Below are 23340 nucleotides of genomic sequence, written 5' to 3'. Positions count from 1 at the left end.
TTCTCGTTCAGAGTGCACGAGCTCACATTACCTGTGGAAAGGTTGGTAGATACACTCCTGCTCCGGCGATCACCCTTAAAGGCAACTAAGGAGACAGGGAGGGTGACACCCTGCTCAAGGCCTTGCAACTCAAACCTCTGGTCCCCTCTTCCAAGCTGCACCTCCTACCAAACAAAGACAGTAGACATTCACTCATCACCCGCAGCACCCTCGGTGTCAACAGCACTCCCTGGTGCTAATGAGAGAAGCTCCTTGGGAGGGTAGAGTTTTGTCTTTTTGAGGGCTCAGTAGTAACCCAGAATCCCAGTAGGTTCTAGCCACTTCTCTTTAGGGCTGTGCCATGGAGATTCAGCACTTCTGGGAGCTCTAGCTGGGAACCAGCACCTCACACTGCCACCAGGGGAGCACCCTCAAGGGGAGCACACAGGAGGTCTCCTGCCCTCCAGATACAAGCTGGGGCACCAACAACAGCCATTCCTGGCAGCAACAGGCTAGCAACACCAAGCTGAGAAAGCAATGGGCAAGGTGAAGCTGGCCACTGATATCTGAGGCAGGAAGATAGCTGGGTTTTCAATAACCTTTCTCCCTAGGCTTATAGGGGCAGCTTTACTACTGAGATAATGAATAAATCAAGGTGCCTTTCCTTTTTTCCTACCCCCCTTTTTTCTTTCGAGGAAAGAGAACACTAACTTTCCACTGGGACAAGTCACAAAAATATGTTGGCTTTCTAATTCCAGGTGAGAGGTATAACTCTTGAAATAAGGTTAATCAAATTTATTAAATAAGTATTTATTGAACACAAACCATGTGCTAAGTTCCAAACACTTTAGACACAAGGCGAGGCAAAGTAGACAAAAATTCCCTGTCCTCGTGGAGCTAACATTTACTGGGGAAGTAACACAGGACAGATGTGTGGCCAGCGGATACGTGACAGGCAGCTAGGAAGGAGCAGGCATGAAGGTTAGTCCCATAAAATGAGACCACATGTACACTGTTCAAAAATGACCACGTTTAGCATTCTCCCTTGCATACAGCAAGTGATCAGTAGGGATCAACACATTCATAAGCAGGTTGCCATGGGACCAGCTATTAAGCTGGTTGGCCCCAATGAGTTGCTATACATGGAGGCTGGGGCAGAAGAGAAAAGACGAGTGTCCAGTACCTTCACAGTGCCATCCGGGAACTGGTAGGTCAGAATATAGCCATCAATCTCGGCAGAGGGGGGTGTCCAGGTCAATACCCCACCAGAGTGGGTTACAGCAGAAGGATGAAGGTTTTGGGGAGGGTCAATGTCTGTACATAAAACATCAAGTAATTATTATTACTAAGGTAATGAGAAGAGGTAATTTTTGAGATTTCCGCTTATATTCTCTCCCTACACATTCCCATTTTCTTCTTCCTATCAAGCAAGTAGCAGGCTCCATTCCTCTTTGCCATAAGGTCTTTAGGATCTATTTTTCTAAAAGTATAAACCCATGGAGGACAAGACGGTTAAGGGGTAAGTTTCAGAGGGAGTGAACCTGGGCTCCCACTTCCCCAGCAGATCTGCAGAGAGTGGTGGTGGTGGTGGTTTAGTCACTCAGTCTGTCTGACTCTTGTAACCCCATAAACTGTAGCCCACCAGGCGCCTCTGTCCATGGGATGGGATTCTCCAGGCAAGAATACTGGAGTGGGTTGCCATTTCCTTTTCCAGGGGTTCTTCCTGACCCAGGGATCAAGCCCAGGTCTCCTGGACTGCAGGCAGATTCTTTACTGACTGATCCACCAGGGAAGCCGCAGAGCGGTGAGTATGAGCAACCTCAATCAGCAAGGTCCTGGAGATGGCAGGGCTCCCAAAGTGGCAAGGAAGGACTAAGACCCAATGCAGCATATATATGTATGATGTGGTAAATGGCACTCTGAGTTTGGGCATAGCAGAGGCAAACAGATCTGAAAGGCCCCTGCATACAGAAACCAGGGGCACTCAGTAAACAGAAAGATGACTGAAAAACCGGATGGGACCCCATGCCTGGCCTTGGAAAATCACCTGAGACCTCACACTCAGCCCTGAGGAAGAGCATGACTCTAAATTTACTGAGATTTCCAACTAGCAAACAGAATGGGAACGTATAATAGAAATTAAGTTGGTACAGCAATATAAACTTCTGTGTCTTAGGTAACTAAGTGTGCAGCCTTAGAAGCATACCCTGTACAAAATGGGGAAGCAGGGGAGATGCCTGTACAAAAGAGGAGAGAAAGGGAGACGGGATAGCGGAGATGGAGGAAAAGCAGAGATGTCTTCTCATCCCCACGCGCTTCTCCACTCAAACACCAGAGGGAAAGCATGGGTGTGTGCATGCACTTAGACCAGGAAGACTACGTCTCAGCAAAAATTCTAGTCAACGCCACAGTAATTGGTCAGACGGCTCACTTTTTTTTTTTTAAGTAAACAAGATATGAATGGAAATTTCCATTTTAAAAAATCATTATCATAGAGGGTGATTTTAATTTAGAAGTTTCCAAAAAAGATGTCTCCAAGCTATTTTCTACCCAGTAGCATTTCAGCTGAGAACTGAAATGCAGTATTTTAATAGAAATCAGGCAGCTGTTGTTTCGAATTAGGATGTTTTGACAAATTTTGAGTTTCTGTAATATCAGCGTGGTATGGCTTTCTAAAGCATAACATCTGGTCTGGGTTTTATTCCATCCATCAAGCGGAAAAACTGAATTTCCTGGTTTCAAAATCAAAGGAAAACCTAAACTACGTAAATATCTTGAGCTGGCTTCTGCCACCCCTTTGACTGCCCACCCATCCCCAGGTTACGAACCTGAGATGTCTGTCTTAGTTATTTCTACATATTGTCTTTAAAAACGGGGAGGGGGCTTCTCTGGTGATTTGCTGGTTAAGACTCTGAGCTTTCACTACAGGGGGTGCAGGTTTGATCCCTGGTCAGGGAACTAAGATCTCACACACTGCACAGTGCAGGCAAAAAATAAAAAAATTAATGGGGAAAGTGAAACAAAGAGGAGATAAAGAAAGAGAGAGAGAGGAACAGAGGAGCGAGGAAGAGCGAGGGAGACTGGGGGTTGGGGGGAGACGGGGATGGAGGAAGGGAGGGAGGGGGAGAAGGAAGGAGGAAGACGCTGACCACCCCAAGAGAGAAGTCCTGGGTATCAGGGAGCCTTGGGTGTGAAAAAGAGTTTCTTTCTACACACCTTTGTTTAGTTCAGAAATTTTCACTATAAGCATGTATTACTTTTTTACTAAAAATGTCCGTTAACTGTAACTGATAAAAATAACAAATACATTCAAGGCACCTCTCATTCCAGTGGCCACGCATGGTAATACTGTGGCCTCACAGGGGATGGCCAGGCTGTGCCCAGACTGTCCAAACAGACCTGAGGACGTCAGTGTGGGCTGCGTGATCCTGTCAGGCCCCAGGGAGGCCTCATCATGCACACAAAATACAGGCAGTCCAGGCCCATTTGGTGGCCAACTGGAGAGGGACAGTGAGAGAAGGAAGATGCTCCACCACTGCCCCCAGTGTGGAGATGGAGGCAGAAAGGGCTTCTCGCCTCCCTCTTCCCCAAACTGGAGCGGAGGCCCAGCCAGGTCCTCAGGTCAGGATAGAGGCCGGGCGCTGGGCTGGGTGAAGGCGGTGTGAGGGAGGCCCCCTTCCACACAGGCTTCCTTCACACCACTTCCTTCCTAAACTGTCTGTCAACGCATTACCTCAGAAAGGTGAAAAGAATGCCCTCGGGGCAACACTGTGTTCCCTGCTCCCCTCCTCAGACTAGATGCGGAGGAAGGCAATCTCCTGTTAGGTGCGAAGGGCTCCGTGGCCCCACCCCTCACAGTACCTGTCGGGGCCGTGGTGTCGGCCTTCCTGCTCTCCTGGTCCCCCTTCTGGGCCCACACGTGGACCGTGTACTCCACGCCCGGCCTCAGGCCCGTCAGGACGGTGCTGCTCTGCTCCTTCCCCACTGGAACCTCCCTGGTGTCTCCGTCAGCAGAGGTGTAGCGCACCAGGTACCTGTCGATGACGGCCTGCACCGGGGCCCAGGAGACGGTGGCCGTGTTCTCCGTCACCTGCTCAGTCACCAGGTTCTGGGGGCTGTCAATTTCTTTTTAAAAAGGAAATGCTGAATTTTAGGGCCAAAGGAACATATCACCATTCATGATACGTTTATTAACAATACAATTCCACTGAAAACATTTTTCCAGGGGAAACAAACCCCTGGAGAAATGTTATATTAAAACTGAAAGGAATTTTATCTTCTCCAAGTTTATCGACCTTGGAAATTTTTTGTCCTTCTAGTTCCCATAAAAATAAAAATCTGAGCAACAAGACAAGCAACCCAAATGGCAGCTGAAGGGACCTCTTTTGCTATCTCCATGGTATATAGCTATTTTGTTCCACAGAATTCGAGAGCTGAGAAGTTACATCTTTCAAACTTCTTCCCTTTCATAAAAGGGGAGGAGAAGGGAGATCTAGAGAACAGAAAAGACTTGTCCAAGATCCTGCTGTTTTCTTGCATTAAAACTTGGACTCTGGGGACTTCCCTGGTGGTCCAGTGGCTGAGACTCTGTGTTGCCAATTCAGGGGCATGGGTTCGATCCCTGGTCAGGAAGCTGGGATCCCACATACTGTGTGGCATGGCCTAAAGATGAAGAAACAAAAAAAAACTAGACAAAAAACCTAGACGCTCTTCCTCCTGAATCTTGAGCCCTTTCACCTTCTCAAGGCCTTTGCTCCCTTTCATCTGCCCGCTCACCTGTGCCATCAGTCTCTCCCCATCTCCCGTCATTCCCAGACAAACCAGCTCTAGGCTCTCCCGTCCCTCTGCTTCCCTGAACTGACAGACTTCTCAGGTGAACCCGCCTGTATATCCCACCTTCTGTTCACTCCTCAGCTCAGCGAAGTTTAGCATTTTCTACAGCACATCACTATATCTGCTAGTCTAGGTCACCAACAACCTCATCTTGCCAAATTCAATGGACACCTGTCATGCCCACTTTGCTCGACCTTTGAGCAGCATTTGGTAGAGCTGAGCCACTACCCCTGTCTCAAAACACTCTCAGCCCTTGGCTTCCATGACTATACACTCCACTGGGTTTCTCTTAACTGCCTCCTCCTCTTTGATTTCCATCAGGAACCTGAAAACGTAGGGGAACCTGAGGTGCCCTCTCTTCCTCTCTGTCTACAGGTGATCTCAGCCATGTCCTCAGCTTTATTAATATTCTAGTCATTTACTTAGGGCTGTGTCAGGTCTTAGTCACAGCACGTGGGATCTTCCTTGAAGCATGCAGGATCTTTTCTTGTGGCACGTGGGCTTCTCTCCAGGTGTGGTACGTGGGCTTTCTAGTTGAGGTGCTCAATAGCTGCCCCCCAGCATGTGAAATCTCAATTCCCTGACTGGGGATAGAACCTGCATCCCCTGCATTGGAAGATGGATTCTCAACCCTGGACCACCAGGGAAGTCCCTCACAGCTTTAAACACCAGCCGGATGCTTACAGCTCCCCAGTGCCTATCAATTCTGAGCCCCTGTGTTTCTAGCAATTCTGAGTCCCTGACATATCTACAAGAGCATATCCACCGCAGCACCTAGCATGTACTAAACACTCAATAAATACTTGTAGAATCAATAAATAAGCCTCTCAATTAAGCAAGAAATCCCATGAGTACCTCAAGCTTAAGCATTTAAAAGTCTTAATGTTCCTCCTCAAATCTGTTTATCGCTCAGAAGATGCCCCAATTGTCCATGTTGCTCAAGTCAGATACAGATGTCATACTTGGTTCCTCACCTTCTTCCTGCTCCACATCTCATCCATCAACAAACACCGTCACTGATGCCTCCAAAATATGTGCCCTGATGTCCTCTTTTCTCATCCCTATTGCCGCCACACTTGTCCATCTCTCTCTATCAACTCGACTAATCTTCCCCCTCTACTCCTGTCATCTCTCCCATTTATTCTCCTCACTGTGGCCTGAATGACCTTTTTTAAATGAATATTACCTCATTCCATTCTTCTCCTAATAGATATAACATGCTCCCTCTTTGAGGTACTGGGTGGTCCTATATGACCTGAACTTTCCCCCTGCCCCTTCCCCCTGCCCCCATCATCTCATGCCACTTTCTCTCCCCGCCTCTATGCTCCAGCGACACCAGCCTCCTTTCAAGTTCTTCAACCATCTCGTGCTGTTCCAAATCAGGGCCACACACTTGTTCTTCCCTCTGCCCAAGATGGCTAGTTTTCCCCAACCCCCTTCTGCCCTTCCTCTACAAGCACGCTGTCCAAGAGATCTCTCTGCAATGATGGGGATAGTGTAGAATCTATGTTAGTCACACATGGCTACTGACCATTGGAAATGTGGCTAGTGCAACTGAGGAAATCATTTTCAAATTCAGTTCAGTTCAGTTCAATTCCTCAGTCATGTCCGACTCTTTGCGACCCCATGGACTGCAGCACGCCAGCCTTCCCTGTCCATCACCAACCCCTGGAGCTTGCTCAAACTCATGTCCATTGAGTCAGTGATGCCATCCAACCATCTCATCCTCTGTCATCCCCTTCTCCTCCTGCCTTCAATCTTCAGCATCAGGACCTTTTCCAACGAGTCAGTTCTTCGCATCAGGTGGCCAAAGTATTGGAGATTCAGCTTCAACATCAGTCCTTCCAATGAATATTCAGGACTGACTTCCTTTAGGATTGACTGGTTTGATCTCTTTGCAGTCCAAGGGACTCTCAAGAGTCTTCTCCAACACCACAGTTCAAAAGCATCAATTCTTCAGCGCTCAGCTTTCTTTATGGTTCAACTCTCACATCCATACATGACTACTGGAGAAACCATAGCTTTGACTAGATGGACCTTTGTCAGTGAAGTAATGTCTCTGCTTTTGAATATGCTGTCTAGGTTGGTCATAGCTTTTCTTTCAAGGAGAAAGTAATTTTTAAATTACTGTTAATTAATTAAAATTTAAATAGCCACATGTTGCTAGTGGCCACTGTATTGGATGGGACAGTATAACAGAACTGTAAGCTGGACACATGGCCATCAAGCTAAAGACTCCATTTCCCATTCCGCTTGTGGTGAGGGACACTGTGTCTTCAGTCTAGCCGGGGGAATGTGAGGAGTGACATGTGCAGAGCAGGCATCTCTTCCCTTTCCCATACCTCTTTCCACTGGCTGGAGTGAGGATGGGTGATGACCATGTATTGGATTGGCCAAGAAGTTCATTTGGGCTTTTCTGGGAAAACTCCCTAGGAATGGCTGAGCAACAGTATGGAAGGAGCCTGGGTCTCCTGAACCATGGAGCTATCAGATCAGCCTTGGCACTTTACGCTCTGACCATTTCACAAGAGAGAAATAAATTTCTTTCTTGTTTGAGCCACTGTTATTTGGGTGTTTCTGTCGATGTGCATCTTTTTTTTTAATTTATTTTTATTTGGAGGATAATTGCTTTGCAATGTTGTGTTGTTTTCTGCAGTACATCAACATGAATCAGCCATAGGTATACATATGTTCCCTCCCTCTTGAACCTCCCTTCCTCTTCCCATCCCATCCCACCCCTCTAGGTTGTCACAGAGTACCAGCTTGAGCTTCCCGTGTTATCTACTACTCCCCCATTTCATCCCTGCCCTGTTATTCTCTACACATATACCATGTTAATCCCCTTCACAAAACTTATAATTTATAGTTAGAAATGCATTTGCTTGTTGACTGTCTGTCTTTCCCACTGGGCTTCAAGATAGTAGGAATCATATTTATTTTGGTTACTGCTATATCCCAGGCCTGGCACTTAGAAAATGTTCATTAAAACTTAGCTGCATGTTGAAATGAACACTGAACATCAACTGCCAAAAGTTACACTTGTTCCTTTAATCTAAACACCACCTATTAAGTAAAAAATAAAATCAAATAGCTTGCTACAAAACAGTACTTTAATGCAGTGGTTTTAAGAATTTTATATTGGCTCTATCTTATTCCCTATAATTTCCTATAGCTGAAGAAGCATCATCATTAAAAACACAGGCTTTGGAAGACAGTTTTAAGACATTCATGGTATTGCTCAGTACTGAGCCCATTATTACGCTTCATTCTCTCTTTAGGTGAATGGAGTTTGTTGTTTTGTTTTGTTTTACTGTAAACTCCTAAAATAATCCACAGTCCCTGAGGACATGGGCCACAAAAGGAGCAGTGACATAATTCAGCAGCAGTAGATCGGCCCAGAGTGAAAAACCCTAGTTTGCTTTTCTTGTCCCTCCTGTTACCTGTCAGGGCCGTGGTGTCGGCCTTCCTGCTCTCCCGGTCCCCCTTCTGGGCCCACACGTGGACCGTGTACTCCACGCCCGGCCTCAGGCCCGTCAGGACGGTGCTGCTCTGCTCCTTCCCCACTGGAACCTCCCTGGTGTCTCCGTCAGCAGAGGTGTAGCGCACCAGGTACCTGTCGATGACGGCCTGCACCGGGGCCCAGGAGACAGTGGCCGTGTTCTCCGTCACCTGCTTGGTCACCAGGTTTTGGGGGCTGTCAATGTCTGAAAAGACAACAACAATCAATAAGCATTATTAATAGGCCACAGAGTGGAGAAAATCACAGCCACCTTGCTGGGAGTGACACCCTTTCATGTTTCGTGGGATTTCCATCCTGCATGCTCTAACTGCATCATGGACGTACGTCTTCTCTCCCCATAAAGACTTTGACTCCTCAAGGAGAACATACAGTAGACCAAAGTCTGAGCGTCTATACTATTACCTCTACCAAGACTTTAAGCAAGACAAATCTCTTTATTCATTCATTAAGCATATGTCAAATGCACACTATATACAAGGAATGGGACTAGACAGTTTGCAGGGTTCAGTTGAAGAAGACATGGTCTCTGCTCAGTGCAGTTCAGTTCAGTCATTCAGTCATGTCTGACTCTGCGACCCCATGAACCACAGCACACCAGGCCTCCCTGTCTATCACCAATTCCCGGAGTTTACCCAAACCCATGTCCATTGAATCGGTGATGCCATCCAACCATCTCATCCTCTGTCATCCCCTTCTCCTCCTGCCCTCAATCCTTCCCAGCATCAGGGTCTTTCCAAATGAGTCAGCTCTTAGCATCAGGTGGCCCAAGTATTGGCGTTTCAGCTTCAACATCAGTCCTTCCAATGAACACCCAGGACTGATCTTTAGTATGGACTGGTTGGATCTCCTTGCAGTCCAAGGGACTCTCAAGAGTCTTCTCCAACACCACATTAGCTAAAAATTTTGTTTCCAGCATCATGTCAACAAAGACCTCTCAGTTCATACAAGATGATTCTACCAGCCAGATGCCAATATAAGCTCCCAGAGGAAGAGGGCTATATTCTACTCCCCTTGGGGTTCCCATTGCCTAGGAAGGAGTAGGGCCCATGGAAAATTCTCAATATATGTTGTTAAATGAATCAGCAAAATTAAAATCTAGTTTTAATATGCTTTAGCAGATCATAGATTAACTTGTAATGCTGGTTTGCTGGCTAAATCACGATACAGAAATATAATCATACATCTCTTTCACAATAAGGTGAGAATATAACCTAGAAGTTACACCTGAAAATAATGCAATATTATAAATCAACTATAGACAGTTCAGACATAAACCCATGCACATGCGTGTGTGTGCTAAGTCACTTCAGCCATGTCTGACTCTTTGTGACCCCATGGACTGTAGCCCGCCAGGCCCCTCTGTCCATGGGATCCTCCAGGCAAGAATACTGGAGTGGGTTGCCTTGCCATCCTCCAGGGGGTCTTCCTGACCCAGGGGTCAAACCTGCAGCTCCTGTATTGCAGGTAGATTCTTTACCACTGAGCCACCAGGGAAGCCAGAACATAACATAGAAATTATCCTTATCCTCAAATAACTCATTAGAGTAACGCAAACCATATACAACTACTCACTTTGGTAGATGTAAAGTCTACTTTTTGAAGCTGAGTTTTGAACACATTACAATTAATATTCATGGCATTTGATTTTCATTTTCTGTTTCCAATCACAAACTCAACAGGAGAGCCTCAATACTGAAGAGTAGGCTCACACACTGGGAAGGAGCACTGGCAGGACCTGACCATCAGTCACAGCAGACCTGTAGCTTGGAGGCTGCCAGGTGGCCCTGACTTGTAAAGAAACCAGTTAAAGGGAAATGAGAGGTGGAATATGCAGTACATTATAATGGAACACCATCCTGCTCTTCCATAAATCATCAGCTCTGCCAGTTTTCAGTTCAGGAAACCAAAACTAGATGAGGCATAGCCTTAGCATGACAGGCCTTACATTACCAAAGAACAGTACTGTGTCACCTGTCGGGGCCTTGGTGTCGGCCTTCCTGCTCTCTCGGTCCCCCTTCTGGGCCCACACGTGGACCGTGTACTCCACGCCCGGCCTCAGGCCCGTCAGGACGGTGCTGCTCTGCTCCTTCCCCACTGGAACCTCCCTGGTGTCTCCGTCAGCAGAGGTGTAGCGCACCAGGTACCTGTCGATGACGGCCTGCACCGGGGCCCAGGAGACGGTGGCCGTGTTCTCTGTCACCTGCTCAGTCACCAGGTTTTTGGGGCTGTCGATGTCTAAAAGGTGAAGTACACTATTAGCAAGCACCAGAGAGTGAGACCATGTTCCTTGGGGTGAGGCAGTCTCCATTCTTATGGTTTTCCTGTCTCCTATGTGGATTTTTAGTTGTTTCATGGATATAGGTCTTCTCACCACAGCTGGAATCTTGGATCCTCAAGGAGGCGGCACGGGACAGCAGAATGGGCACCAGATCCAAAGTCAGAAGAGCTCCATTCCAATCCCAGCCCGAGAGGCAGAGTGGAGGACCACCAGAAGGAGCTGCAGGCTGCAGCCAGCAGACCTGGGCTCTAGGTCCAGTTTGATCATCAGCCAGCAGCGGCCCTGCACAACTCTGCCTCCCCTGGCTGGGTCTCCATCCCTCATTTGTAAAATGTGGGCCTTGCCAAATAGATTTTAAGGTACCATAATATTCCATGAATATTCCATGAATCATCAGCTAACTTTGTGACTTGTCGAAATCATTCACATCTCTGTATTTAAGGTTTCTCAACTGTAAAATGGGGATATTGATTCCTGCTCTACCCATCTCAATGAATTCCTCTGAGTACCGATGAAATGAAGAATATAATTCTCATTCATTGCTGGTAGGAATGTAAAATAGTGCCACTGCTCTGGAAACAATTTGGCAGCTCCTCAAACAGTTAAGCACAGAGTTACCATATGACCCAGGAATTCCACTCTTAGGTATATAGCCAAAAGAACTGAAAACATATGCCCACACAAAAATTCATTCATAAATGCTCACAGCATCATTATTCACCATAGCTCCAAAGTGTAAACAACCCAAATGCTCATCAACTGACAAATGGATAAACAAAATTAATTAGATCCATGTAATGAAATATTATTCGGCAATAAAATGTATGGACACAAGCTACAACATGGATGAACCTTGAAAATATTATGCTTAGTGAGTGAAGTCAGCCACAAAGGGCCACATATTCCATGAATCTATTTATATGAAATGTCCAGAATAAGGAACTCTCTACAGACAGGAAGTATGTAGCTTCCTACGGCTGGAGGAAGCAGTGCTGGGGAACAACTGCTAATGTCTGGGGTTTGTTTTAGGAGTGATGAAAATATTCTGAATTAGACAGTGGTGATGGCTGCACAATTCTGCGTAAATAAAAGCCACTGAATCACACACACTATAAAAAGGTGGACTTTATAGTATGTAAATTATAACTCAATAAGTCTGTTCTTAAAAAATGAAAAACAGAGATGAAAGAGCTTTAAAAATTATGAACCATTACTGTTTAAAAGTGCAACCTTAGGATCCTCAGAATGGAGTACACAGTAATCAAAACAGAATTTATCCACTAAGAAAGCAGTAAGACTTCCTTGTTCTGAAGAGACTGCAGCGCAAGTCATTTTCCTAAGGTACTTACCTCACAGATCCTAACATGTGGCTTATTTCTTTCCTTTCAAGAAGAAATATTTAATGATTGATCACAAAAGAAATACACAGTTGGAGAGACAGTGGATGGATAAAATCAATCACCATTTATCTTTGCAAGATCAAAGTATGAGGCCAAATGTGAGCCCCTTATTTTGATGTAATATGTAAAAAGGAAGTGAGGGATGGTGTGTGGTTTGGCAGAAGTCTACTCTCCTGTCTTCCAGAAATCATCAATTCTGCCACTGTCAGTTCAGGAACACAAAACTTGACCAGCCATTGACTTTAGCATGTCAGGGCTTCCATTTCTAAAGAGCAATGCTCCCTTACCTGTTGGGGCCTTGGTGTCGGCCTTCCTGCTCTCCTGGTCCCCCTTCTGGGCCCACACGTGGACCGTGTACTCCACGCCCGGCCTCAGGCCCGTCAGGACGGTGCTGCTCTGCTCCTTCCCCACTGGAACCTCCCTGGTGTCTCCGTCAGCAGAGGTGTAGCGCACCAGGTACCTGTCGATGACGGCCTGCACCGGGTCCCAGGAGACGGTGGCCGTGTTCTCTGTCACCTGCTCGGTCACCAGGTTTTTGGGGCTGTCAATGTCTGAAAGGAAGATGCTGATCAATAAACACTATTCACAGAGTGAGATCTTGTGGCTACGTTGCTTGGGGTGGGGTAGTTTCCTGTTCTCATAATTTTCCTATCTCATATGTCAGGTTTCAGTTGTTCCACAGACATAGACCTCTTTATACATCCAGACTTGAGGATTTTCAAGGAGGAAGCACAGAACAGCGGAATGAGTAGTAGACCCGGAGTCAGGAGAGCCGTGGCCCTGGACAACCCAGCTGTCTCTGGCTGGGCCTCAGTTTCTTAATCTGTAAATCTTGCCTTCAGGTTGGATGGACTCAAGTACCTTTGAGCCCTACTGGTGCATGCATGCATCTAATCTCATAAGTTATTAACTTGCTTTGTGACCCTGGGCAAGTCACTTCACTTCTCTGCATCTGTAAAACGGGGGTGTTCAATAGTTATTGTACATCTCTCCAGGGTAGCTCTGAAAACCAAGACCAACAAATGTCATGTAGAAAGGGGTCTTGGCTATAATATGGTTATCAGTGTTTATGGGAAAAAAGGCATAGGGAGATAATGAGTACATATTCTGTAGAGTTGGGTAGCATAGGACTTAATAACATGCCCTTTATAACAGTTTCTGGCACAGAGTGCATGTCCAGTGACCACAAGCTATTTTAAATGATGCAGTTTGTCGATATTTTACAAATGTGCAAGATTATATTTCTCCATACTGCACATAGATAATGTATTCAAAAATGTATTCACCAAGAGAATAATAGCACTTCTCTGTTCCAAATACGGGCATACCTAGTTTTATTGTGCTTCTCTTTATTGTACATCATAGATATTACACTTTTCACAAATCAAAAGTCTATGGCAATCCTGCACACAGCAAGTTATTGGCACCATTTTGCATTTGCCAACAGCATTTGCTCACTCTATGTCTTTGTGACACATTTTGGTAATGCTTATAATATTTCAAACTTTTTCATTCTTATTATATTGGTTTTGGTGATCTGGGATGAGTGATCTTCAATGGTACTCAGTTTGCTGAAGGCTTACATAATGATGAGCATTTTTAGCAAAAAAGTATTTTTAATTAAGTATATACATTTTTTAGGCATTATGCTGTTGTACATTTCATAGACTACAGCATAGTGTAAATGTAACTTTTATAGGCACTGGCAAACAAAAAATTCATGTGACTTTCTTCATTATGATGTTCACTTTATTGCAGTAATGTGGAAACAAACACAATATTTTAGAGATATGCCTATAGTTGATTGCAAAAGCCATTACCCAAGGTCTTAACATAGACTTACCATCATATGTTCAAGTGAGACCATTCTTATCTTAGCTTAGGCCTGACCCCAAGAAAATCAGTATATACATTCCAACCTGAGGGCCCAAAGCCAAGGTGGGTGCAACAGTTTTGTGGCCTTTGATTGATCAATCAACTAGACTATGAATGAGGTTGGAGAGCACAAAGAGGTGGGACTTAAAGAGTGGATTTCTTTGAAAAGAGTTACACGGAGAGTCCCATGGGTGAGGGCCAAGCCTCGAGTAAGCAGTTGCAATAGGGTCCCTTACCGACCTGCACAGGTATACTCTGGAGCAAAAGTTCTATAACCAGGGGTGATCTCAGTTCAGTATGGCATAGGGAGGCTCCTGGCCCCAAATGGGTGGAGGTCAGTGATGCTGCTAAACATGCTACAGTGCACAAGACAGACCCTGCAACAAAGAATTATCAACAGTGCCCAGGTTGAGAAAACATGACCAGGGCTTAGGGAACACCATGGGCTGGTGTCTGACCTGTGCAAAAAATATCTGAGACGTGAGAAAACTGCTGGTTGCCTTGCCACAGAGAAAGGAGACGCTGCAGCATTGTGGGGGGGGGGGCGGAAAACATATATCTGGCTGCGTGGACAAAGGGTGCATGTGTGTTCCACGTGGACCAGATGTGGACCAAGGCAAGGATAGCCCACCTGGGGTTACTTTAGAAGCTATTGAAGGGAATCACTCAGAGGGGTGAAGAGACCCCACCAGAAGGGCAGTGGTGGGCACCCCCAGATGTGTGAGCAGAGGAAGAGAAGTGGGCGACCAGTAAGAGAGGTACAGGTGCCCACAGGTCACTTTCACCCACCAGTGAAAGCTGAGGGAAGAGGACAGATGAGCTGTCTCTGAAGAACCCAAGGAAGTGTTCCATGAAGGAAAAGTTGGTTTTAATCCTTGTTGGGCACCACTGGCAGACTCAAGCCAGCTGTGACTGTTACTATCAAGTGAGATCTCTCACCTCTCCTCCTGCTGACCCCTTAACTCCCACACACTAAACATTAACGGGTCAGAAAGTCTAGCTAGCACTCTGGAAGAACAGTGCTTGAAGAACAGAGGAGAAATAGAAGAGAAGCCGAGCACGACCCCTTCCGTGGCAGGCAGTCCGCCCACAAATGGCCCAAGCTGATGAAGAAGAGCAGGTTTAACTTTCAATAAAGTATGTACAATTACTTGGATGTAGATATCTTAATTATCAAGATGAAACATATTGGGGGCTTAAAGTGACTTAGACATTTGCTTATTTTGAACCAATAAAACACCATCATTTCTACCAAAAATGTTCATCCGAAGAGCAGAAACAAAAATAAGCACTGTGGAAAGGCTTTAAACTGGTGAGGAAGGAAGAAATTTGGTTTTGGATCAGCCCATCCCTCGGTATGATCATTACTTGTGCGTTCTTTATATTTATTCCTTATGAAGGGGAAGGCTTTAGCTGTAAACAACAAAGCAGGTGCACTGAGAACAAAGGGCGCGTGAGCAGGAATGTCAGTGCTGAAAGCTTAAACTTTGGTCTTTAACCAAACAGGACAAGCTACACATTCTAAGAGAAGCCATGTCATGGAAGAAAGGGATACACAATTCCCTATGCGAGGATACCAGTCTGCTCGTCCTTAAGCCTCTCTTTCTGTTAAGATGAGAGAAGGAAAACCGACCTAGACAGACCATGAGCTTAGCAGTGACAGTGGCAATACGTGCTCCCTTACCTGTCGGGGCCGTGGTGTCGGCCTTCCTGCTCTCCCGGTCCCCCTTCTGGGCCCACACGTGGACCGTGTACTCCACGCCCGGCCTCAGGCCCGTCAGGACGGTGCTGCTCTGCTCCTTCCCCACCGGAACCTCCCTGGTGTCTCCGTCAGCAGAGGTGTAGCGCACCAGGTACCTGTCGATGACGGCCTGCACTGGGTCCCAGGAGACGGTGGCCGTGTTCTCTGTCACCTGCTCGGTCACCAGGTTTTGGGGGCTGTCGATTTCTTTAAGAAAACATTTGGGAAAGACTAAGCCTTGAAGCAACGAGATACCCATCACCCCATCACAGAGATTTTTATCTCCTAGAGCCCTCTTAGCACAAGACAATGGCTTTCCCATCCCAGATTCCCTAGTGGGAGTCAAGGGAGAAAGTAACCCCTTGTTCTCCACATCAAAGGACTGCTCATTATAAACCTGACATACTTCCTTAGCTTCCGACTCCCTAAAATGTGGGAGGAACAATGTCTTCTCAGCAATATTATGGCACATCAAAACAATCCATTAAGTATCTGGCATGATTTTGGGGTATCTAATTTACCATTCTATCAGGGGCTACTTCCCAAGCAATCATTCTAGAAGTACTATCATAATCATTGCAATGACCAGATCCTATCAGTATCTTGACTGAGTCTGCTAAAAACACAGCCACTGCACAGCTTTCTTCTAGTTGGCTGAGTGGCTCCATGAGTAGCTGTCACTGTCAGGAAGGGCAGCACAATGAGATCACCACTAGAACTCACTGTCTCCTTTGAGCTTTCAGTCTCTTCTTTGCAAAGTCTCTCAACTCAAGACACATCTTTTGCTACCATGCACACTCAAATCCACACCCTCAAACTTCAATCCCCATTGACCATCTTTCTCTTATTACCTGTCGGGGCCTTGGTGTCAGCCTTCCTGCTCTCCCGGTTCCCCTTCTCAGCCCACACGTGGACCGTGTACTCCACACCTGGCCTCAGGCCCGTCAGGATGGTGCTGCTCTGCTCCTTCCCCACTGGAACCTCCCTGGTGTCTCCGTCAGCAGAGGTGTAGCGCACCAGGTACCTGTCGATGACGGCCTGTACCGGGTCCCAGGAGACGGTGGCCGTATTCTCCGTCACCTGATGGGTCACTAGGTTCTGGGGGCTGTCAATTTCTTTAAGAGATGAAAAAGTGTACCATTTGCCAACTCACTAATTTGTGAAAGGCCAGCACACAAACAACCAAAATGACGACCTCAACAAATTTCAGAGTGTGTTATATGCCAATAGTTGGGATAACTTAAGGGTTTAATTAAGCAAGTGATCTGAAGATTCCAAGAATGAGCCATTTGCATTTAATGAAAAGTAAGGTTTACAGACAAAGCCTATATTGAGTCTCAAGTCTATAAACTTTTCTCTACAAGTTGCCTTTGGATAAAAAGAATTCGTCTTCATAAACACATTTGTCCATTACCCTGGATTTACATAGTGTACTCTTTTAGTTCCTGACTCCTTATACTGGAAAGCAGTTGCTGCTAAGTCACTTCAGTCGTGTCCGACTCTGTGCGACCCCACAGATGGCAGCCCACCAGGCTCCCTCGTCCCTGGGATTCTCCAGGCAAGAACACTGGAGTGGGTTGCCATTTCCTTCTCCAATGCATGAAAGTAAAAAGTGAAAATGAAGTCACTCAGTCATGCCCGACCCTTAGCATGGAAAGCAGTTACACTTCAATAAATCTTTGCATCAGATCTAATATTTTCTTTTGGAAGAAAAATATCCAATAAGTAGAAGCTGTCAGTTCTTTCCATATAAAACATTATGTCTGAGGCCAGAGGGCTGGGAGACTTTCAAAATTAATTTATTTGATGTCTAGGTGGATAAAAATAATCCTACTTGTCTGAGTTTCTATGCAGTTAAACTGAGTTGAAACCTGGGTTCCACTATTTCCTGGTTGCCAACTTAGAACAAACTGTACAATTTAAGCCTTGGTCTCTTTGTCTCTACAAAGAAGGAAATATCAGTACCTACCTCTGTTTATGATAAATGGTAAATGAGATATTGCATAGTAAATCTTAAATATGAGCTCTTTGCTATTACAAGTGTGACTTAAGGTATGAAATATCACTTTCTCCTCAAAATGTAAACCTTTAAAAAAGTCAAAAATCTAAGAAATCAGGTATAATGATTAGCATACCTTTAGCATGATTAGCATCTCCTGTTTCAAAAACCACCTCCTTGAAAGGCTGAGCTTTCTGTGAGAACAGCTTTATTTCAGACCTGTACACCATAACTTGCCAGGGTGGCCAGGCCAGCTCGGTGGGATACACAGACAAGGGAGAACATGCCAGAAGGAGCACAGGCGCTCAGAATGTACCACCAACAGCTGACATGAACGGACAATTTATCCTGGGATTCGGAGCTGCCTTCTCTGTCCCAGCCTCATCTTTCCACACTCCACTCCTCTCACAGACCTACCCACCATAAACACCACTAAAGACAACATTACCAAGATAAGCTGATGTTAAGCCACGACAGGAAACCAGCCTGTCATATTCCCACACCTTTGCTGTTCAGTTGCTCAGTCGTGTCCCGCTCTTTGCGACCCCAGGGATTGCAGCACGCCAGGCCTCCCCGTCCTTCTCTGCACGCGCTGCTCCCACTGCTAACAGCCGCCCATCCTTCTAGACTCTTCAGGTGTCCCTTCTGCTTGTGGGCTGCCATGAGCCCTCTCACCCCTACCTTTTTTCAGATTCCTATAGTTCCAGGGTTATGTTAATACAACATAAGTCACTGCACTTTATCTTTCTCACTTGTCTTCTCTACCCAGAGGACTGTGAACAAGGTATGAGCGCAAACCATGTCTTTTACCTCTGCACCCCCAGAGCCCGGCTCCGTGCCTGACACCCCCGGCAGTACCGCACCAGTAGCTCCTCTAAACTGTGGTACTTATTCACACCGGCCTCACCTGCGAGCAAGGAAACCGCTTCTTTATTACAGCTTTCACTGTCTTAAAAAGGTTGACCCAGGGACTTCCCTGGTGGTCCAGTGGTTAAGAATCCACCTGCCAATGCAGGAGACATGGGTTCAGTCCTTGGTCCGGGAAGACCCCACATGCTACAGGGAGACGAAGCCTGTGCACCACAACTACTTGAGCCCACGAGCCTAGAGCCTGTGCTCCTGAACCAGGCAGGTCACCTCAACGAAAAGCCCACACACCACGACTAGAGTGGCCCCACTAGCTCCACTCACCACAACTAGAGAAAACCCGTGCACAGCAACAAAGATCCAGCACTGTCAGAAATAAGTAATAAATAAATAAATGTTTTCTTGAAAGGTTGACCCACATGTTCTATTCACAACACCCCAAATCCTGGTAAATGGAAGGCCACGTGTAATATAACCCAGGATCTGGTAATCTACAGTGAGTCCATTGGCCAAATCTGACCCACTGCCTAATGACATAAATCAAGTGTTTTAAGAACACAGTCATGCCAGTTCATTTACATACTGTCAGTGGCAGAGTGGAGTAGACCACCAGAAACTGTGTGGTCCCCAAAGCTGAAAATATTTACTCTCTGGCCTTCTGTAGAAGGTTTTCTAACCCTGACTTTAAACAAATCTAGATCTCACCACCCTTACTGCCAACTGCTTCTTCCCCTGGAGGAGACAAAGACCACGTGGCCTCAGGAGGCTATGGACCATGAAATGCTTCCAGGTCAAATGCAGATTAACGTGCACTGAATGTTTGTGTCTTTTCAAAATGTATATGTAGAAGATCTAACCCCTCATTTGATGGTATTTGGAGGAGAGACCCTTAGGAGGGAATGAGTTTTAGATGAGACCATAAGGATGGGGCTCTCATGGTGGGATTAATGTCTCTCTGAGAAAAAGGAGACCAGAACCTCCCCCTCTCCAGCACGTAAAGATGAAGGAAGCATCTGTAAGTCGAGAAGAGGGCCCTCACCGATAAATGAATCAACTGGCACCCAGATCATGGGACTTTCCAGGCTCCAAAAGTGCAGGAAATAAGGTTCTGTTGTTTAAGCCAACCAACCATGGTGTTTTGCTATAGCAGCCCGAGCAGACAAAGACACATTTCAAGAAATAAGCACGACTATGATTTATGTAGCACTCTCTGTGTCAGGTAGGGGCTTCCCTTGTAGCTCAGATGGTAAAGAATCTGCCTGCAATGCAAGAGACCTCAGTTCAATTCCTGGGTCAGGAGAAGGAAATGGCAACCCATTCCATTTTCTTGCCTGGAGAATCCCATGGACAGAGGAGGCTGGAGGGCTACAGTCCATGCGGTCCCAGAGTTGGATACAACTTAGCAACTAAACCACCACCACCTCTATGTCAAGTACTTACATGGATTAATTCATGCAATCCTCACACTAACTCAGTGATGTAGACAGTCACATGTCCCATTTAATAGACAAGAATTTGAGGAACAGAAGTGGAATAAGTTGCCCCAAATCTCTCGGCTAGTAAATGGTAGAGCTGAGATTAAAACTTGGACAGTCAAGCTTCTGAAACCAGATTCTTAACTGATTATCAGCTTCTCTGAGCATCTTGACACTAAGAGGCTGTCCAAAACAGAAGTCTATCAATAGGATAGACTAGGATTCCCGTCACGTGTGTGGGACGTCACTGGACTCCAGGATCAGCCTTCTCTGAATTCAAAGTCGGTGCCAGCGGAGGGTTTAAGCAGAAGGAGTGTCTGGGATATACATCCCCATGCAGCCTCAGGACACCTGCAGGCCCCAGTCGAGCAGAATGACGGGATGGAGTAAGGGAACCCTTACAGTTTCGGAAAGCATAAAGTTAGAACTGGTACATTTGGTAAATGGTGACTCAGGAGGCAAACCATTTTCATGGTCTGAAAGAGAGTTCCAGATTACACACACAGTGCCTGTGCAGTCACTGCAAGCTGAGATAAGCATTCAAATTCACTGTCAGCCAAATGTTTTGAGTTTTCACGTCCAAAAAAAATGAAAATTAGAAAGTGTTCCTCTGCTCTGAGAGAGTTGCATGTGGAATGTCAACCCACGAAAGTATGACCTTCTGATTCAAACTAAAAGGATGGTCTCTTTTGCTTGAGGTTAAAAAGGGGAAAAAATTCATAATTAAGAAATTTAAAATTGCTTTGGCAACCCCCTGCCCCACACCTGCAAACAAAAGAGCTGGTGCTAGGTGGGATTTGGTCTCTTAATTCAAGAATCAATCTTCACCCTGCCGTGAGGAAGTCTATTTAGAGATGGGAGAGAATAAGAATGAGAGACGACTCCCCTTCTCCTGTTACCTGTGAGGGCCATGGTGTCCGCCTTCTTGCTCTCCTGGTTGCCCCTCTCAGCCCACACGTAGACTTCATAGGCCTCCCCCGGCCTCAGGCCTGTCAGGACAGTGCTGTTCTCCTCCCTGGGCACCGCCGTGTCCCTGGTCTCCCCATCAGCGGAGATGTAGCGCACCATGTACTTATCAATGACCGCCCGGACTGGGTCCCAGGAGACCGCCACTGTGTCTTCGGTCACTCGGTCAGTAACCACATTGGTTGGACTATCGATTTCTTCATAAACATAACACAAGAAAGAAAAATTAGAGAAGACCTCTGGCTGGTCAAGGTTTACAAATGTTTCAAGGTTGCATTCTTCTGGACGACCTGGTTCCATAGTCTGTGCAATGCAAGACTCTCCATCATCTATTACAGGGGACAACTGGCCTCTGCTTGAACCCTAAGCTGAGAAAGGTCTTCCTGATGGATGTCCATTTTCAGACCACTGAACACATTAGAGAAAGCTCTTCCAAGTGTGGCCACTTGAAATGGCTACTCCTTCAAGTATGTCTACCCTTGGTGGGCATGGAGAATACAATTAATTCCTCTTCCCAGAGACCATTCAGCAGGTGGATGATCTCTTCCTGTACTGTGCTGTGCTTAGTCACTCAGTCAGATCTGACTCTTTGTGACCCCATAGACTGTAGCCTGCCAGGCTCCTCTGTCCATGGGGATTCTCCAGGCAAGAATACTGGAGTGGGTTGCCATGCCCTCCTCCAGGGGATCTTCCCAACTCAGGGTCTCCAGCACTGCAGGTGGATTCTTTACCATCTGAGTCACCAGGGAGGCCTGGTCTCCTCCTACTTCTCTCCTAATCAAAACAGCTTCACCTCTCTAATTTATGCACTTGTAAATTAAAATCTATTATATGATATTATAAACTTATATTACCAACTTCCCACTTAGTTTCTAAACTCAGCATTTACATCTAGATGTGGTCTTGTCTTTCCCTTTTCTAAGAAAAATTCCCAGAACTCAGTTCATTCATTCAACAATTCACTGAGCATCCATTCCATGCCATGGAATGTAACGGCTCTCAGGAATCACCAATTAACAGGACAGTCAAAAATCCCTCTTCATGAAGACTTCATATTCTAGAAGGACTAACCCAGAACAAAATGTCACAGACACTTTACCCCTCAATAACAGCCTCAGCCCAGAGCCTCAGAAAAATGCCTGTTTTTTTAATACTTGTCCCAGTTACCCCAGGGGTTTTCAACCTTTGTCAACCAAGGACACCTACTAAGTACCACCACCAGAGGGTGTACTTCAGAAGGTCTGAGATATGCCCTGACATCTCTGTTTAAAACACAGATATGCAAAACTGCACAGGTGATTCTGATATACATCAAAGGTCGAGGATCTCCACATTAAACCACATCTTCCCAATTTTTGCATATCATACATGTCCTGAACCCACCATTTATCCTCATTATATTTTATCTTACAGATTCCATTTATAATTTAGTCTTTTATCCAAGATGCCCACTTTCCTTTCCAGGTTCTTACCATTTGCAAACTTAATAAGTGATTCATCTGAGTGCACCCATCAAGATCACTGATAAAGATGCTTGCCCCAAGACCCCGCCTTACGTATAGATTGGTATCCTTCTGGGTGAAGACACACAGAAAGGAAATCTAAGCATTTTTCTTCTTCCTCGTCCTGCTCTAGTTCTCTTGGCCAGGGATTTTCCAGCAGAGAAGTTACGACTTTACATAGCTATGTTCTTTGACATCAGTGCACTTTTCTTGAGCACAGTGGCTGTGTTTTGTGTGCAAGGAAATGAAATACGTTCTATCACCAGACAGTGCATATTTAATTTAATAAATCAACTGCCATTTATTGACCACCTATTAAGTGTCAGGTGCTTTTAATTCATGACTTTATCAGACCTCATAGTAACAACATAAGGCATTTACCAGGTTCTCCATGTACTGGTTTTCAAAATTAATAATGGTTACCACTTTGAGATCACTAATTATATGCAAGACTCAGAGAGATTAGATAAATTGCCCAAACTACACAGACAGTAAATGGTAGATCCTGACTCCTTCTTTAAACAATCACACTGAGTGTCTACTTGGAGCCAGAGACTCAGCAGTGGTATGAGTTAAACTGTGTCCCCTTACCAAAAAGACAAATCTAAGTACTAAATCCCAGCACCTCAAAATGTGACTTCATTTAGAGGTCTAGAGATATAGGGTTAAAAATGAGGTCATTAGGGTGGTAGAACCGATCCTTATAAAAGGGGGGAGTTTGGACACAGACACATACAAATGGAAGACAAGATGAAGACACTCAAGGAGGAGACAGACGTGTGAACACGCATCCTAGTGTTCACTGCAGCACTGTTCACAAAAGCCAAGACACAGAAGCAGCCTAAAGGTCCATCAACAGAGGAATGGAAAGAAGATATATATTAATATGTATCCGTATACACACA

The 23340-nt window shown here is 45.7% G+C and overlaps 1 protein-coding gene across 1 annotated transcript in view; it reads right to left on the bottom strand.

Moving 5' to 3' along the window:
- TNN (tenascin N) overlaps positions 1-23340 on the bottom strand; it is a 72416-nt gene that overhangs the window by 18804 nt on the left and 30272 nt on the right. Inside the window, exons 7-15 of the mRNA XM_018060625.1 lie at positions 20867-21130; positions 16478-16741; positions 15570-15833; positions 12298-12561; positions 10304-10567; positions 8253-8516; positions 3841-4104; positions 1163-1293; positions 32-164 (exon numbers count right to left, since the gene is read on the bottom strand). Coding sequence (XP_017916114.1) covers positions 32-164; positions 1163-1293; positions 3841-4104; positions 8253-8516; positions 10304-10567; positions 12298-12561; positions 15570-15833; positions 16478-16741; positions 20867-21130 — 2112 coding nt within the window. The remainder of the gene's footprint in view (positions 1-31; positions 165-1162; positions 1294-3840; positions 4105-8252; positions 8517-10303; positions 10568-12297; positions 12562-15569; positions 15834-16477; positions 16742-20866; positions 21131-23340) is intronic.

This window comes from Capra hircus, chromosome 16 (genome assembly GCF_001704415.2).
Source record: "Capra hircus breed San Clemente chromosome 16, ASM170441v1, whole genome shotgun sequence".
NCBI classification, from domain to species: Eukaryota; Metazoa; Chordata; class Mammalia; order Artiodactyla; family Bovidae; genus Capra; species Capra hircus.
The sequence above is the reverse complement of the archived record's forward strand: the minus strand, read 5'-3'. Positions and strand labels throughout refer to the sequence as shown.